This window comes from Musca domestica, unplaced genomic scaffold, assembly GCF_030504385.1.
Source record: "Musca domestica strain aabys unplaced genomic scaffold, Musca_domestica.polishedcontigs.V.1.1 19, whole genome shotgun sequence".
Classification (NCBI taxonomy): Eukaryota; Metazoa; Arthropoda; class Insecta; order Diptera; family Muscidae; genus Musca; species Musca domestica.
The window spans coordinates 3,823,919-3,843,925 of NW_026712245.1; the positions used below are offsets into that span (position 1 = coordinate 3,823,919).

The 20,007-nt window shown below is 32.5% G+C and overlaps 1 protein-coding gene across 4 annotated transcripts in view; it reads right to left on the minus strand.

Moving 5' to 3' along the window:
- Window positions 1-4,601: 4,601 nt before the first annotated feature.
- The window catches only part of LOC101900879 (protein peste-like), a 63,884-nt gene continuing 48,478 nt past the window's right edge, over window positions 4,602-20,007 (minus strand). For all 4 annotated transcript variants that reach the window (XM_059121157.1, XM_059121155.1, XM_059121154.1 and 1 more), the window contains exons 2-6: window positions 12,021-12,222; window positions 11,651-11,956; window positions 6,485-6,709; window positions 5,615-6,195; window positions 4,602-5,488 (exon numbers count right to left, since the gene is read on the minus strand). In XM_059121157.1, the coding sequence (XP_058977140.1) occupies window positions 4,999-5,488; window positions 5,615-6,195; window positions 6,485-6,709; window positions 11,651-11,956; window positions 12,021-12,167 (1,749 nt within the window). In that variant the 5' untranslated portion in view covers window positions 12,168-12,222 and the 3' untranslated portion in view covers window positions 4,602-4,998. The remainder of the gene's footprint in view (window positions 5,489-5,614; window positions 6,196-6,484; window positions 6,710-11,650; window positions 11,957-12,020; window positions 12,223-20,007) is intronic.

The window sequence follows — 20,007 nt, forward strand, 5'->3', positions numbered from 1 at the left end:
ATCAAAATACCGAATATCGGGAGGAACTGTTATATGAGGGCTATACGACGACGTTGGCCTGCACAGATAATTTTTTGTCATAAGCTGTAGTATCCATTGCGAACTTCAAATACCAAATTTGAAACAATTCTGGTGAATAATATCGCTAAAATCATCTAAATACCGAATATCGGGAGGTGCGGTTGTATGGAGGCTATACGAAGACATGGACCTACATGGCCCATTTTCTGTCATAGACTGTAACACCCATTACAAACTCTAAATACGAAATTTGAAACAATTCCGGTGAACTATGTCGCTAAATTCATCAAAATACCGAATATCGGGAGGAACTGTTATATGAGTGCTATACGACGACGTTGGCCTGCACAGACAATTTTTTGTCATAAGCTGTAGTATCCATTGCGAACTTCAAATACCTAATTTGAAACTATTCCAGTTAATAATGTCGTTAAAATCATCTAAATACCGAATATTGGGGTGGGGGGGGGTGGGGGGCGGTGACCGTTGTATGAGGGCTATACGACGACGTTGACCTGCACAGACAATTTTTTGTCATAGGCAGTAATATCTATTACGAACTAAAATACCAAATTTGAAACAATTCTGTTGAATAATATCGCTAACATCATCCAAAAACCGAATATCGGGAGGTGTCGTTATATGGGGGCTATACGAAGACGAAGACCTGCATTGACAATTTTCGGTGACAGGCTGTATTACTAATTAGGTACTTCAACCACGAAATTTTAAACAATTCCGGTGAATAATGTAGTTGAGATTATCAAAAATACCGAATATTGGGAGGTACCGTTATATGGGGGCTATACGAAGACGTGGACCTACATGACCCATTTTCCAATACCAAAAGTCCTGCAGACATAATACACATTTGAGAAAATTTTATCAACCTACTTCAATTTGTTCGGAGGCTAGAGTGGTTTTTACAGAAGGACAGACGGACGGACATCGCTAAATCGCCATAGAATTTTATGCTGATTAAGAATATATATACTATGTGGGATCTAAAATTTATATATCGAGATGTTATAAACGGAATGACAAACTTAATATACCCTCCATACTATAGCGGAGAGTATAAAAAATATAGTCTGCTGGTCGATATTCGTATACTCTACACAACTATGGGCAAAATGCCAATTTCAGGTGAAGTTTTAGAGAATATGTCAAGAATATTTGAAATAATATTTCCCAATGGAATTTTCAAATTTCGATAAGCAAACATCCTGTATTGAGGAACTACCTTTCATACCGTCATTGCATATTGCTGGTTTTCGTCTAACAACGTTGAAGCCTAACCCAGAAAAAATTGATTTGAATTTTTGTATTTTGGAAGATTGGAGGCAAAGAATTTCAATTCCTGCTCTCCTCATCTATTGAACTCTAATATCTTGCTCTAAACCTGACTTAATGTAATCGAAAATGTCGTTCGAAAATCGAAAAAATTGAATTGAAAAATTTACAATTTCATTAAATATTTATATATTTGTACAGCCTCATATTTGGCCATTAGAATGGCAATAAATGTCCACTTCGATTGCTGAGATTGATTTATTTACACAACATTTTCACAACTATCACATTTGTTGAGAGATAGAGAGAGAGAGAGAGAGAGAGGGAGCGAGGATGTGGGTATTATCGAGAGAATCGTTGCTGGGATTGTAACGTTGCAACGCTAAGGTAATAAAAATACAGCGGATGACAACAAAAATAATTTTGTTTAACAAAGCCTAATAATTACCTAGTTATGCCGCAGTGGCTAAAACAAATCGTTAAGCACAATTAATAAAAAAATCTACAATATTGCAAAAGGTAAATAAACAATGGTACGAAAGGTTTCAAGACGTTTGGGCCTTTCACCATCTCATGGCAGAAGATAAATTTTAAAATTGAAAATTCAAACAAAATTAAAAATGTTAATATATTCTCGACTCTGATGCTGTTAAAAATATAATTCTTAGAATAAAAGGTTTCTAAAAAAGTCCTCAAAAAATTATTCTCCTTTTTCATAGTCCTTTTAAAAAAAATCTCCTCTAACTATTCCAATATTCACTTGGAATTTTCTCCCTGTGTATTTGAATGCCATACCTCATCCGCACCTTATATTGCCAGAGTCATAGTGCAATAAAATATTCAATTGCATCATGTTTGAATACTCAAAGGAATTCTATTTCGTTTGTTTTTTATGCCGCCTTAATGGATCCCTAATTTAGATGACGTTAGGATTCGGTGTTTCACTGATTCGAAAATTGCATTTTGCCCAAAAATGTTATAATTAGTAATTAGCACTTATTTTTTAAGGTAAATTGATTCGGCATTCCGACATTTATATAATTATGAGCTTTCTTGTTTTTTAAATTTTTAATACGAACGTCAAAAAACTTTTTATAGGAAATTTAATTATGAATCGACTTGTTCCCAAGAGGTTGTTTACAACAAAATAACAACATAGCTACATACTAATGTATGGAGGTCAACCCAAGTATCAACTAATACAAAAATAAAATCCAAATATAAGATGGCGCCCAACGGTTCCACAGGCATGTCGTGAATTTTGAAGGACATTTCTTGAAGCAAAAATCATGAGATATGTTTTGAATTCTTTAAGAAGTTTTTAATATTTTTAAAGGTTATTTTTTGGGGTTGAAGCTAAAAACCACTGTAGAATTAAGAAAGTAAATCCATGCTATGTTTACATTTCTTTCAAAATTATTAATTTGGCAGCATCTGATTGTCACAATTTGTATTTGCAAGTTCATTAAATACATTGAAATCAAAGATAGGAACCTTATTTTATTCATTGAAATTTGACAAGATAAATTACAGAAAATGCAGAGATGGATATGCTTATTTGATATGACCGTACTATCTTAATTTTACCAAGCTACCAACAAACGATAAAGAAGTTTTTGCAACAAGGCCTGAGAGGCTAATTTTCGAGAATACCTTTTAAGGACCAAGAAGATCTTAGACGTTGATCTATAAAGAAGAAAAATGCCTAAAACGTGGATTACAAAAACTATTCAAGGACCAAAAACGATTTTTAAAGAATATTTTTTCAAGTATCAAAAATGCGTCGAACGAGAATTTTTAAAGAAAATTTTTTCAAGTGCCAAATGCGCCTCAAATGTGGATTTAAAAAAAATATTTTTTCAGGAACAAAAAACACCACAAACTGAGATTTTTAAAGAATTTTTGTTTCACGGACCGAAAACGCCTTTAAAGACCAAACGTGGATTTTTAAAGAATATTTCTTTAAGGACCAAAAACGTGGATTTAAAAAAAATAATTTTCAAGGACCAATCGTGGATTAAAAAAAATGATTTTTAAGGACCAAACGTGGATTCTGAAAGAATATTTTTTTAAGGACCAAACGTGGATTCTCAAAGAATATTTTTTTAAGGACCAAACGTGGATTTTCAAAGAATGTTTCTTTAAGGACCAAAAACGTGGATTTAAAAAAAATAATTTTCAAAGACCAATCGTGGATTAAAAACATGATTTTTAAGGACCAAACGTGGATTCTCAAAAAATATTTTTTAAGGACTAAAACGCCTTCAACGTGAATTTTTAAAGAATATTTTTTCAAGGACTAAAAGTGCCTCAATATTGGATTTTTGAAAAATATTTTTTTAATGACCAAAATGCCTAAAACATTTTTAAGGTCCAAAAACGTCTAAAACCGAGAATTTTCAAAAATATTTTTTTAAGGACAAAAAGAGTCTCAAACATGGATTCTTAAAGAAAATTGGTTTAAGGACCAAAAATGCCTCGAACTTGGATTTTTAAAGAATAATTTTTCAAATACCAAAAATTCGTCAGACAAGAAAAACGTCTCAAATGTGGACCAAAAATGTCTAAAACGTGGATTATTATAGAATATTTTTTCAAGGACCAAAAACGTGGATTTTTAATAATTTTTTTTAGAGAACCAAAAACGTGGATTATTTCAAGGACCAAAACAGTGGATTTTAAAATAATATTTTTTCAAGAACATGGATTTTTACAGAATATTTTTCTTCTCAACTCCTCAAACGTGGATTTAAAAAAAAAATAATTTTCAAGGATCAAACAACTTTATAAACGTGGATTTTTAAAAAATAATTTTGAAGGACCAAACAGCTCCTCAAACGTGGATTTTTAAAAAAATAATTTTCAAGCACCAAAAACGACACAGTAGATGACCTACTACTCTACAGTAGATGACCCCTGAGCCCATCTACTACTCTGCAGTACTCATTGGCCGTTTGAAGGCCATAATTCGTGTCAAAGGTGATCAATTCGAGCAATTCCAAATTTTTTTCTAAAATTTGATGCTATTTCCGAAATTTTTTGCTATCATTCAATAAATTTTTTTAAAAATGTAAAAATTATGACGTTTAATTTTGTTGCAGTTTTCTCACCCTGTACTATGTTTTGCCAGGACCAACAAAAGTGGATTTTTTTTAAATTAAATTTTAAATAAGGACCAACTGTCTTAAATTTTTTAAAACTATTTTCGCAATGATGAAGTATGCCTAAACTGCAATATTTCCAATTTTTATTTCGTTGCAATTAAAACACTTTAATTTTTTTTCTTAATTTTAATTTATTCTTTTTTACATCCTAATAAAATTGATTTATCACATTTTCAAATGCAATAACTTTTTGTAACAAAAACCCGCCCTAGACTATAAATTAAATGAACGAATGAGCGATGATGATGAGATGCTAAAAACGATGAGCTTAGGCCTAGAATTTTAATAATCGACTTAGATTAAAATAAACATTTGGTATTTTGGTTTTTTTTTGTGGTTCTATAAAAATCTACCCTTAACCTAAAAATGAGAGAGAGGGAGAGAAATGCACCTTTAAAGGGAGCATGAAAAGAATATCACTTAAATGCTACATCTGTGACACACAGAGAAAATAAAGAGAGCTAGAGGAGGAGAGAGAGAAAGAGATAGTCTCATTCTACTAAACACAAATGCCAGCCTATCAACTGTCCATTTCCAGACTGGTATCACATTCTTCGGACGACGTCACTTCACTTGCAGCCCGCTGCTCCTCGTCCAGACACGAACGCCACGCCTCATCATCGCCCTCCAGATGGGATATCACAATCGGCAAACTTCGACGCGGATGTGTGATATACATCAGTGATGAGAAGTTTGAACGCAGACCAAATAAATCTTTGTTACTGCTAATATCTTTGGATTCTAAATCACTGGATGGAAGTTTTTCATCCTCCTCACTGGGCAGGGTATTGATCTCCATGTGTTGGAGATAACGTTTATTCCAATGATCCCGGCATGGTTTCCACAGGGCCACAATGATGCCTAATAAAATTAGTATGATTCCCAAAATATCACAATAGAGAGGGAAATTGGTCAGGAGACGTAGTGTCATCGCCCCAAAATCAGAGACTTCCATTGTCATGTCGAACCAGGCGACGGGGAAGGCAAAGTTACGTTTCGTCGGAAAGGATCTGTAAAAGACCAAAAAAATAAAAATATGCCTCAAATTAAAATAATAATTTCTGAAAATAATTAAAAAAAATATTTTTTAAGGACTATGATTTTTTCAAGGACCTCAAAATCTTCCACCCACCCACCTTATATGCGTTGTGGGCCTTATGTAAATATTCAACTGCAAACGCCCCTGCAAATTCATCACAAGCCCCGTTCGTGGTTCCACAATAATATACGTTTCATGTGCACTCCTATTGGGCGCCATTCCCTCCACCCCATTCGCATAAAACGGATCGGCATCCATAAAATGTGGTTTCGATATCAGAATCGGTAGACCATAATAACAGCTGCTGATATTGAATACCCCGAACGGCATACATTCACCATCGCAATAACATTTCGATTCGGGGTACGTTGTACCATTATCAAAGGCACTCGGCGAAATTTTATAACGAAAAGCCCGTACACCCCTATAGTATACCTCGCTGTCATAGTCCGCCTTTACGGCTCGACAAAAATCCGTAAAGAAATACTCAATTGATTCGTATTTTTTCAAATTGGTCTTCTGAAATTCACCCGGCGAAGCATGAATGGCATTGCAGCCGTTGCTAAAAGCTTTGGTGCGATTTTGACCCTTCCACAGGAGAAGTTCGCCGAGTTTGGTCTTATCACCGACTCCGGTGTGTATGCTGTGCGTTCCCAGGAAGTCGGTGGAGCCATTGCGCTGTGGGGGGAAAAGAGCATAAATTAAAGGAAAGAGTATTAATTAAATAGGAGCAATTAAGGTTGGAAAATAAGAAAAAAAATTTAAAAATATTTTTTGTATAAATGTTCCAAATATGTTTTAGGGGAATATAAGTGTGAGGAAATGATACAAGAATATACTTAATTCAAAAAATTAAATTTTTAAATTTTTTATAATTTTTTGTGGTTTCTTTAACAATTACTTTTTTAAGTTAATTAATAAAAGTAATATTAATTTAATTTAATTTTATTTTTCTCTATTTACTTACAGCATAGGCATAACCAATCCGATCCCATGGCATAAAAACTCCCAAGTTATACCGCAGCGATGCTGGCAGTACGGCCAATAGATTGACAATTTCATCATTGAATCCCCTGAAAAAGAATTCATCAGCAGTTCTTGTCCAGACAGCTCCATTTTTATAGAATTTCAAGGCCATATCGATAACCGTACGCATCAGGTAAGGCCAATGTCTTGATTTTGCAGCAGCACCCTGTAAAATAAAAAAATAATTTGATATAAGAAAAACAGCAAAACACTACCTATGTGTCCTTTTTCCTTGATTTTGTAAGGCAACATCGAATTTTGAATTTTCCTTCAACAAAATGTTGAAACGAACTCTTTACGCGGAATTTGACTTACAGGTTTTAACCTTTCTGTTATTCCTCCTCAAAATTCATATTTTTTTTTAATGTCGCGAATCATGTAAATCTGATTCCCTCATAATTAATTCTAAAGTTAACGCTAGAAGACGTCAAGAATTGCTTAAAATTTGTTTTAAAAATTCGGGGTAAAAACGTTGTCATGGGTGCTTTCAAATTAATTTTACAAATCGATGTAAAGAGGTCGTCGTGAGTCACTTAAAATTCATTTTGAAAATACATGTACGTATGTCGTTTAAATTAACTAAAGTTCGTTAAGAGGTCGTTATTAGTCTCACAAAATTCATTCTGAAGTCAACGTCAAGAGTTCGTCAATAGTTTCTTAAAATTCAAACTGAAAGTCCGCATTAGAAAGTTGTTATGAGTCCCTAGAAATTAATTTTAAGAGCACGCGTTCATAGATATCCAAGAACCATTTCAAATTCATTTTAAAAATCCACATTAAGAGATCGCCAAGAGTCATTCACATTTAATTTCGAAAATTCTCGTAGAAAGTCCTCATGAGTTCTTTAAAAATCATTTTGAAAACCAACGTAAAGATGTCTTTATGAGTATCTCAAAATTTCATTTTAAAACCCATATTAAGAGGTCGTTTTGAGTCCCTTAAATTAATTGTGAAAATTCAAAGCAAAATTCAAGGAGGTCGCAATAAGTCCCCAACATTAATTTTTTAAGAGATCGTTTTAAGTCCCTCATTAATCTTGTCCCTTATATCTTCCGTAAGAGGGGCTTATGAGTTCCTCAAAATTCATTGCGAAACCCCCGATTAAGAGCTCAAATATGAAATCCTCAAGAATCATTTTAAAAATTTACGTTAAGATGTCGTTATCAAGAGGTTATCAGTTCCTCTAAATTTAATCTGAAAAATCTCGTTAAGAGGTCATTAGGCTTCTCTTTAAACTCATTTGGAAACGCAACGTAGATATGTAACTATAAGTCGCCAAGAGTCCTTTACAATTCATATTTTAAAATCTACGCTAAGAGGTCGTTATGCATCATAAAAAGTCCTTAAAAATTCCCTTTGAAAATCCACCTTTAGAGGTCGTTGTGAGAAAATCCAAATTTTTTTAAATCCTCGTTAATGGTTGGCCATGATATCTTTGATATTAATTTTTAAAAAATCCACATTCAGAGGTCGTCAAGAATTGCTTAAAAATTCTTTTGAAAATCCACATTAAGAGGTCATCATGAATTCCCCAAAATTCTCTTTGAAAATACATGGTACGAAGCCGTTTTGAGTCCATTAAAATTAATTTTGTAAACTCTCGTTAAGATGTCAATATCAGTATCTCAAATTGATTCTGAAAAATTACGTTAAGGGGTCGTTAGGAGTCTCTTAAAACTCATTTGGAAATCCCACGTAAAGATGCCACTATGAGTCGTCAGAAGTCCTTTAAAATTCATAATTCACGCCAAGAGGTCGTTATGCGTCGTAAAGAGTCTCTTAAAATCCACATTAAGAGGTCGTTGTGAGTTCCCCAAAATTGAATTTTGATAATCGACGTAAAGATGTCATTAATGAATCGTTACGAGTCCTTAAAATATTATTTTGAAATGTCACTATGAGTCTCAACAAATTTAGGAATTTGGATTTCTTAAAAGAATATTTTGAAGATTTCCGAGTCAATATCGTGGAATTTTCAATGACTTCCTGAAAAAATGGACTGTTAAAAAGATTTTTTTTTTAATTTTAGATTTGAAAACATCTAAAACGTTCTGATAAAAATTAAGTGTCTTCAAGAATTTAGTTTCAAAGAAAACATTTTCAGTGACTTCCTGGTAAGGACATTTTGTTCATAGACCTCCTAAACGAAGTAAGTGGAACTGTTCATGCTAAAAAACCTGTATGACCAAAATTGCTTAGAGTTTTAAGGACTCCCTATTTTTTTTGTTAATTTTTCTCTTATTTAAAAAAACATTAATTTAGTGACTTTCTGATCAAAATATAAAAGTATATTCAATGGACCTCCCGGCCACGATTTATGGCCATGATATGGTAGTTCGTTCTTGATAAAATTAAGAATATTTGGAAATATATTTTTAATATTTCATGGCTAAAATTTGGGTATTTTTTTAATATTTATAAAATTTGGACAAGAATCGAGTACTTAAAAAAACTGATTTTTTCTAAAATTTTGAAGAATAGAACAGTTTTGTTTTTTAAGGTTTTTGGATTTATTGAACCATATTTTTAAAATATACTAGAAAAACATCGTCAATTCTGCGGAGAATTCCCGGTAAACATGATACATATATTTCAATGATTTCTTTCCAAAAAATCGAAGATTTTTCAAAAATTTAAAAATAATAATTTAAAAATAATAAATTAAAAAAAATATATATTTTGCTCAAAATTTGTGTTAAATATTTTTCAAGGACCATCCGACAGAAATTGATGGTATTTTCTAGTACTTAATGGTAAAAAATTAAACATTATTAGAATAATTTCAGAGGACTTCCTCTAAATGGATTTCTCAAGAGCATCATGCCAACATAATCCCAAATAATATTCAATTTTTCAAAGATTTCATAATAAACGTTATGAATTATGGACTTTCCTGGTAAAAAAAATTAAAACAATAATTTTTCGTGGACATCCTAAAATCAGCCATTTTTCAAGACCTCTTATTAAAAAAATTATGGAATGTGTTAACAGACTTCCTAAATGAAAATGTCCCATTTCTTAAAAATTATTTTCCTCATAAATTTTTAAAGAATGTATTTTTTAGAAGAAATATTGATTTTTTCGAGGATTTCTTGATTAAAAAGTCAAAAATATTTTAATATTCGTTCACGTGCATAGATTTGGACCAATAATAGTGGATTCTTGAAAAACTTCGTAGCAAAAAAACATGGATTTTTATAAGATATGTTGTTTAGAACCTCATGTTTAAAAACTCCAAATAAAAATACTTCTCCATGGACCTCCCGGCCGAAATTCATAAATTTTTGGGTCTTCTTGGTAAAAAATCAAAGATTCTTAAAAAAAAATTGAAAGACTTCACGCTAAAAATCGCTGATCTTCATGGCTTGAAATCATGGATTTTTAAAAAAATGTTAAAAGATTTAATGACAAAAAGTTTTGATTTTTTTTTTTTTTTTCAAAAAAATCCTTACACATTTTTTCTTTCTTGTGGTTTAGTCCTTCTTTGCAAAAAATCGTAATACCATTAAAATACTTCATAGTTAAAAAAAATTAAATATTTTTCATGGAATTCCGGACGAATATTGTCGATTTTTCAAATACTGGTAGTGTCTTTTTCAGGCAAGAATCATTGATTTTTATAAAATACCTTCTAAAGGACTTTTTGGTACAAATAATATTTTTTTTTTAATTTTTCCATAAATTTATTCTCAAAAAAAATCGTTCAAAGAGCTCCTGTTAACAAAAATGATGAACTTTTACAAAATATTTTTTAATACTTCCGAGTAAAAAATGGGCCTACAAATTCAAATCGTGGATTTCATAAGGACATGTTTTCCCTCTGGCCTAAGAATAGTGGATTTTCAAGATTCTTTTAAGGAGTTCCTCACCAAACCAACCTAGAACATTTTATGACTGCCTTTTAAAAAAATCATCGATTTTCTAGAGAATATTTCCTGTGACTTCTTGTCATGATATTTTTTGAGATTTTTAAGGACATTCTAAAAAATAAAAATTTGTAAAAAATCGTGAGTTTTTCATATAAATTTCTCAAGACCTCCTGGTACAAAATTGTATGTAAACAAAGGAAAATTCCTTTTTATGGACGTCCCGGCCGAAATTGACAGATTTTTAAGTATAAATAGCAATAATAACAATAAATATAAAATTTTTAGATGTTATATGAAGGATATTGTTGTTAAAAATTAGCGGATTGTTTGAGATATTTTTCAAGATCATCTTGTCAAGGAGTCTTTTATTTTTCAAGGACATGCAAAAACCAAATGTTATATTAAAGATTTTTTCAAGGACTTCATGACAAGAAATCAAGGATTCTTCCCAAAATGAATCCATGTCAAGAAATTTTTGGTTTGAAAATACTTTTTTAAGGATGTTATGCCAAATAGACATATATCTTCCAAAAAATTTTCAAGGACTTTAAGACAAAAAAAACTTATGGATTTTTCAAGGACATCCTGTTAAAAAAAATTTACAGAACTTCCAGGGGAGAAATTGAAAATATTTTGTCGTGGTCCTACCGGCAAAAAATCGTGATATTCTTGGTAATGAAATGTTCTTTTTTAATTAACAAAGACATCATGTCAAGAAATCCGCAATCTAAAAATATTCTTCTATTTTTTAATTTTTTTTTTCAAAACCATTTGAATGGTATCACAACATCCTGTACACCAAGGATAGAGGCGTTGACAGCAAAGGTCTTTGACCAAGACTCTCATCTGAAATTTCTCTACGCTACCAGTTCGTTTTGTAGCTTTTGATAATATTGGTATAATTTTATTTAGAATTCCATGAATCCTCATTTCACATCAACAGCATAGCACTCTCCAAATTTCGTACACTTCGTAGCATTTAGTACAATTTAGTACTTTTGGTACAACTTTACTTCGAATTTCACTAAATCCATCTTCACAAGGCCCCCACGCACAAACACAGTTCTCACAGTTCTAATTTCAGCACTTGGTAAAATTGAGCACAGTTCTACTTCAAGAATTCGTACTTTCTTGAAATCCGCCATGCACTTATGTGAACTTTTCTTCCTACCCATTTCAATTTTTTTTTCGGAAAATTCCCAAAATTATCATTCATAATATAATTTGTCTGAACTTACCACCATTAGGGCATTAATGGACACCAAGGTATCATTCAAGCCTAGCTTGGATCGTTCCGCATCGTAATGATAATAATGGATCTTGGCATAATCCATGGTGTGGTTGTTGTCATGCCATTTAAAGATTTTCTTATGCGGCACTTCAATGTAGCTGAAAGGCCCAACCTGATTGAACTTGGGCCTTGTGGACATGTCATAGAAATCTTCGGCATTTGTCCAGTTGAAAAAATAAAAATCCACCGTAACATTGACATCGGGAGTGGCCCACATTTTGGTTAGTTCGGCGCCGGGACGTAATATCATTTGCTAAAAAATAAAAATTTTCAAAATTAACATCTTCTCAAAATCTTTTCTTAAATTTCATACTCACACTATCTATAAACCGATCGAGCAACGGCCGGGAGTAGATGAGAAAAAATCCGCCCAGGGCAATGAGTGAGGTACCCAGAAAAATATAGAAATATTTGACATATTTTCGGGTACTCTTCAGAATCATTGTTGACGAACGATGGGGCATTTTGATTTTGGTGGTCCGCTTCTACGCCGGGCAGCTGTTGTTCTGGTCAATCTATCTGCAAGGCAAACAAAAAATGACAAATGGAGAAATTATTTTAAATGTTTTTATTTTTATTATTTTTTATTGTTGGCATTCTAATGGAGTTCGAGCATTACGAGACGAAGACAGTAGTAATTAGTCAGTCGTCTTTATGGGAGATTAAATTGGAGGTGACATCGGTTTGTTCTATTCGGCCCCTAGAAGTCAGATTGTTTTTTTTTTGTTTTTTTGATATTAAAATTACATACATACAAACATATTCGAATCTTTATTTTGGCTTGGAGTACCATTAAAAATCTACTTTGTTGGAGGAGGGTCAAGTTGGGGTCAATAGTCAATATTAAAATGTTTAACAACAAAACAAACAAAATATTCCAAAATATTTCGAAACAGTGGTTTGGCTACTTTTTTTGGTGACGTAAATTTCTTTTTTGCATTCGACAATAACACCGTTTTTTTTTTGCGGTTGCCATAAGTTTTAATTTGTTGTTTTAAAAATAGAATCAAGTTTTGTTTTCGAAAAGCCAAAATAAATGTCTTTTTTAATGAATTTCGATTTTCGATTCAAAATAAATTTATGATCAAATCAAATCAAAATTATTTTGCATACATATCAGATTGAATTGCGTTTAAATGTCATTTTGAAATCTGCCATCATATGGGCAAAATAAAAACTCATTACCAAATAATGGATTCAATTTCACCAATTGAAGGTGGATGGATCGGAACACTCCTTCTAAAACCTCCCTCACAAAAGGGTGAAAATTTTGAATATCCATTAACCCACATAAAATATAAAATGGCAGCCCGATTCTTTTCAAACCCGGCACATCCCAATATTTTTACCACCTTCGAATCATTTACGAAGTTGGGAACACTCCCTCTGGAACCTCCCCCACAAGGGGTCAGAATTTTTAAAACCCATGACCCTCATATAAGGCAAAATGGCCGTCCGATTATTTTCAAACTTGGTACATACCAATATTTTTTACCAACTCCAGATCTTGTGTAAAGATGGGGTAGATTGGATCACTCCTTCTGGCACCCCCCACAAGGGGTCAACATTTCGAATACACATAACCCTCATAGAATGCAGATTGACTATGCGATTCTTTTCAAACTTGACACATACCAATATTTATACCAACTCTAGTTATTGTATAAAGATCGGACAACTTTTTTTTGGTACCTCTCCCACAAGGTGGTCATAATTTTGAATATCCATAACCCTCGTAGAATATAAAATAAGCATGCGATTCTCTTCAAATTTCACATATACCAATATTTCTATAACCGCTGGATCTGGTATGAAGATCAAATGTATAGGGCCATTCCTTCTGGTATCTCCCCCACAAGGGGGTCAAAATTTTGAATAATAATGACTCTCATAAAATGCCGAAATATTCATTCGAGTCACTTCAAATTTCACACATTCCAATATTTCTATCAGCACAAGATATGGTATGAAGATGAAATATATATCGGGCCACTCCTTCTGGTACCTCTCTCACAAAAGGGTCAAAATTTTAAATAATTATGACTCTCATAAAATCCGAAATAATCACCCGATTCCTTTGAAACTCGGCATATCTCAATATTTCTATCAAGACAAGATCTGGTGTTAAGATTTAATACATCGGTCCACTCCTTCTAGTACCTCCCTCATAAAGGGGTCAAAATTTTGAATAACTAAAACGCTCATAAAATTCTATATAAGAATTTGATTTTCTTCAAATTTCACACATCCCAGTATTTCTATCAGCACAACATCTAGTGTGAAGATGGAACATATCGCTTCACTCCTTCTGGTACCTCCCCCACAAAGGGGTCAAAATTTTGAATAATTATGACTCCCATATAATCCGAAATAGACATCCGATTCCTTTCAAACAAGATATATCCCAATATTTCTACCAACACTGGATCTGGTGTGAAGATGGAATATATCAGTCCACTCCTTCAGGTAGGTACCCCTACAAAGGGGTCAAAATTTTGAAAAATTGTGACTCTCATAAAATACAAAATGAACATTAGTTTTCTTTCAAACTCGGCATATCCCAATATTTCTATTAGCACAAGATCTGGTACGAAGATGGAATGTATCAGTCCATTCCTTCTCGTACCTCCCTAGGGGTCAAAATTTTGAATAATTATTACTCTCTTAAAATGCGAAATATTCATCCGATTCGTTCTAAACTTTACACATACCAATATTTCCACCAACACAAAATGTGTTGTGAAGGTGGTAGATGTCGGACTATGCCTTCTGGTACCTCCCCCACAAAGGGTCACAATTTTTATACCCTCCACCATGGGTAGGAGGGTATATTAACTTTGTTATTCCGTTTGTAACACCTCTAAATATTCGTCGTAGACCCCATAAAGTATATATATTCATAATCAGCATAAAATTCTAAGACGATTTAGCGATGTCCGTCTGTCTGTCTGTCCGTCTGTCTGTCTGTCTGTCTGTCCGTCTGTCTGTCTGTTGAAATCACGATAGAGCCCACATTATTTGACGTAGACCTTTGAAATTTGGCACAAGTGTGTGTATTGTCCCTAGGATGGTTGGTATTGAAAATGAGATATATCGGTCCACGTTCTGGTATAGTCCCCATATAACGGTACCTCCCGATATTCGGTATTTTGATGATTTATGCCACATTTTATCACGGATTTATCTGAAAATTGGTATTTGTAGGTCATGACGGGTCCCTGAGCGTGTGGCAAAACATTGCATGTATAGGTCCATGTTTTGGTATAGCCCCCATATAACGGTACCTACCGATATTCGGTATTTTGATGATTTATGCCACATTTTTTCACGGATTTGTCTGAAAATTGGTATTTGTAGGTCACAACGGGTCCCTGAGCGTGTGGCAAAACATTGCATGTATAGGTCCACGTTCTGGTATAGTCCCCATATAACGGTACCTCCCGATATTCGGTATTTTGATGATTTATGCCACATTTTTTCACTGATTTGTGTAAAAGTTGGTATTTGTGGGTCATAATGGGTCCTAGTTCGTGTGGCGAAACATTGTAATTATAGGTGCACGTGTTGGTGTAGCCCCTATATAACGGTAACTCCCGATATTCGGCATTTTAATGTTTTTTGCCACATTTCTTCTAATGTTCTTTTACCCTAGGGTGGAGGGTATTAAAAGTTTGGCCCGGCCGAACTTAATGTTTTTTTACTTGTTTATACTTATATCTCTCATAACTTGCGACTTTTTATATCATACACTACAGGGTGGTCAAGGTATTATGTCTTTGTGCATTTGTTTGTAACAGGCAAAAGGGAACGAGATAGACCCATAGTTCCTTTTGATGATCTGCATAGAATCACATTCTGAGTCGATATATGTATGTCCGTCCGACTGTATGTCCCTCCGTCTGTCCATATATTTTTGTAAAAAAAAGTACAGCTCGCATTTATTGTCCGATCTAGATTAAATTTTTTACAAATCATTCGTTTGGCCTAAGGACGAACCCTATTGAAGATAATCGGTCGAAAATTTTATCGATTCAGAGGAGGATATTCCTCTCATATAATGGTTACTTTGGACTTTAAATTATGTCTATAATCATAGTTAATATCATTAAATTCTCGCAAATTCCGGATAAAAACTTTTATTTGTTATATGAAGCTCTACTAAATATGCAAAGTGGTGTAGGGTATAAAAAAGTCTCTCAATCAGAGAGACGTGAACATGGAATTTATCGGTCAACTTCTTCTGGGAACTGCCCCACAAAAGGGTTACATTTTGATTTTCAATTATTTGCATAAAATTAGAAACCATCCGATTTCAAAATTCTGTGGTTGTATATAAGAAAATTCTGACTATCAATGACAATTACATACCCTATGCATTACCAGTAAACAAAAAAAAATAGCTACAATATACGTTCTGCCTTACAATTGAGCTAAAGACAACAACTTTTTACTAAAAATTTAAAAACTCAAAAATGTCTTCCTTTTGTCTTACCTAGTAATGTGTAAAGGTGGCACAGAGTAAGCACGTCCAACTACATAATCTAAAGTTACTGGTTCGATTCTTCCCGCCTAACATTTTAAGCCGTATCATTGCACTCTATGTACATGGATTGATTCCGATTTTATATTCCAATAATCGCATAAAGTGTTGTTGCCACTGTCGTGGCGTAGTTCCCCTCAAGGACGATTTAATCTTTTTTTTGAAAAAAAATCTCTCGTCCATAAAAGCCTGTCGTTGACACAAACAATTAAATTTAAATGAAAGGTTAACAAATGTCGATTTATTTTATCACCCTCTCTCTATCTGTGTGATGTTGGCTTGGGGTGGTTAATCTCCTCCAATTAGAATTATGAGGTGTAAATGGGCCGCCATCATCATTTGTTTTATTAACGCTATAATAATTGTCGGTGATGTTGCTGTTATTGTTGTTGGCTTTGGGAGCTTTTTTTTTATTAACAAATAAGAAGCAATTATGGTTGGAGTTCGAGTCCAACCAAGAAAAAATTCACCGAATACGATTTATGATCAACAGCAACGGAAAAAAATAAACAAAAGCAGTCAGGTATTATTATTTAATAAAGTTGTTATTTAAAAATGTTAAATTAAATGGTATATTACAACATTGCGTTGTAGTATTTGTTATTTATTAAATTAATTGTAACAGTTATGGCGTAAATTATTTCACGGAAGAATATAAAATTGAACTGGACCAGAAGTATAAAAAAACGAGAGGGATTTCCATGGAAATATCTTAAGTTCTTGGAAAATAGTTAAAACGAAGTAAATGGTACCGACAGATAAAAATATTGGGATTTGTAAAATTTAAGAAGAATCGATAATGTATTTTCAATTCTATGCGAAAAATTAATTCTCAAAATTTTAACCCTTTGTTGGGGGAGGTACGAGAATGAAGTAAAAATGAGATTAATAAAAATAAAGTGAAATGAGAGATATAAATATTGAAAATTGCGACCCTTCGTGGGGAAAGTACCAGAAGGTGTGCTTCGATATCTATCTTCATACCAGAAAAAATATTGAATAAAATTGAAAAAAAAAAAATATTGAAAAAAATATCAGGATATGTAAAATTTGAGGAGACTCAGATAACTATACCTCATTTTATGACGTCTAAGGATTGGTTATTCCAAGTTTTTACCCCTTCTGGGGAAGTTACAAGAATTGATACCTATCGTCTTCACAACAGAGCTAGTATAAATAATAAAAATATTGGCATCTATGAAATTTGAAAAGAATTGAATGTTTATGTTGCATTTTATGAGCGTTTTGTTATTCAAAAATTTGACGAATTTTTTGGGAGAGGTGCCAGAAAGAATAGATCGATATCTACCATCTTCATATCAGATCTTGTGCTAGTAGAAACATTGGTTTGTGTGAAATCAGAGGAGAATCGAATGTTTTTGTCGCACTTTATAAGAGACATAATTATTTAAAATGCTGACCCTTTGTGGGGGAGGTACTTGATGGTTCATTTTCGCACCTGACAAAAATTACAAAAATATTAGGATTTGCAAAGTTAGTACGAAATTGGATGATTCTAAAGCCAGTATTACCATTGGCCAAGTATGGATCAAATCGAAAACTGGATAATCGGATACTGGATAATCGGTCCTGAAACGGATTTGGTCCAAAGGGACCTAGAGTCTAAAACCGTTATTTCGATAAGGCAGCTGTCAAATGATGTAAGTACAAAAACCCGTCTCGAATAATGGAACTGCAAAAAATATTTAAAAAAAATGTTTTTGGTCTTTTGGTCCTTTTGTAGCCCTAATGGTACTTGAAGATATATTAAAAAATATATATTTAAAAAAAGTGATGTTGGTCTTTGAAAAAAATTATATCTCCTTTTAAAAGTCTGTTTTACCTTAATTTTTTTAAATCCAAGTTATAATCCTGAATGTCCTTGGAAATATAAACAATCACATTAAAAGGTCTATTGGTCCTAAAGAACCAATCCTCTAAATTTATGAAATTTGAGGTTGGTCCTTGGTATTTGGAGGAAAAAATTGGATTAAAAAAAAAAAAAAAAAATTTTAATTAATTTTTTTTTTTAAATCCAGGTTTTTTGTCCTAAAAATATTTCTAAAAATCTACGATTTTCGTCCTTAAAAAAATTATTACAAAAATTTTTTTTTGGTCCTTGGAGAAATATTTAAAAAAAATATCAAAATGTCTGTTTGTCTTTGAAAAAAATTAAAGAAATTTAAAGGTCTGTTGAAACTTATTTATTTATTTTTTTTTATTTAAAATCCTAGTTATTGTCTTGAAAGTCCCTAGAAATATAAAAAATCACGTTAAAAGGTCTACTGGTCCTAAAAAACAATTCCAAAATCCATGTAATTTGATGTTAGTCCTTGGCGTTTGGAGAAAAATGTGGACTTTTTAAAAAAGTATTTTTATATATCCACGTTCTTTGCGTCTGAGGCTTAGTTGGTCCTTAAAAATGTTTAAAAAAATTGGTTCTTAGAAAATGTTATTAAAAGCCACAACTTTGGTCCTTAAAATATCTTGTAAAATGCACGATTTTGATCCTTAAAAAAATTATTTACATTTTTTTTTCTATAATAAAAAATCCCCTTTTGTAGTCCTAAAGGTCCTTGAAAAAAATGTAAAAAATAAAAAAATGTCTGTTGGTCTTTGAAAAAAATAAATACCCTTTTATAGGTCTGTTGAACTATAATTTTTTTGTTAAAAATCCCAGTTATAGTCCTGAAAGTCCTTAGAAATACAAAAAAAAGGTAAAAGATCTATTTGTCCTTAAAAAAAAAAACAATCATGTTTGGAGAAAAACTTAGATTTTTTAAAAATTATATTTTTTAATATCCATGTTATTGGCGTTTGAGGATTTGTTTGTCCTTAAAACATCTTCTTAAAAAAACACGATTTTAGTCCCTAAAAAATATTTTGAAAAATCAACGATCTTTAAAAAATAATTTTAAAAATCAACGATTTTAGTCCTTAAAAAAATATTTCTAAAAATTCAGATTTTGGTCCTTAAAAAATTTTCTTAAAAAACACGATTTTGTTCCTTAAAAAATATTTTTAAAAATTCACGATTCTGCTCCTTAAAAATATTTTTAAAACTCCAAGATCTTGGTCACAATATTTTCAAAAAATTCTTGTTTTGGCCCTTGGAGAAATTCTACGATTTTGGTCCTTAAAAAAAAAATCGTTTAAAACCCCAAGTTTTTTTTTTTTTTTTGGCTGATGGGCCAAAATATTTTTTTTTTTATATCCACGTTTGGTCGTTGAAAATATATTTTCAGAAATCCACATTTTTTGGCTAATGCCCTTGAGAATTTGCTTTAAATCCACGTTTTTTGGTCTCTGTTTTCTATATCCCACGCCACACTGGGATACAGGTGTGTTTGTAACAGGAAAATAAAATAGATCCATAGTTCCATAAAATCACATTCTGAGTCGTTTTGTACATGTTCCTCCTCCCGCCTGTCCATGTATTTTTGGAAGAAAAGTACAGGCCGCTTTTCGTGATAATAAATAGCTCCCATATGCTAAAATCATCAAAATACCGAATATCGGGAGGTACTGTTATGTGAGGGCTATACTACGACATGGACCTGCACTGACAATTTTCTGTCATATGCAGTAGTATTTATTATGAACTTCAAATATCAAATTTGAGACAATTCCGGTGAATAATGTCGCTAAAATTATCAACCTACTTCATTTCGTTCGGAAGCTAGAGCGATTTCCACAAACGGACTGACGGAGGGAGATCGCTAAACCGACATAGAATTTTTTGCTGATCAAGAATATAAATACTT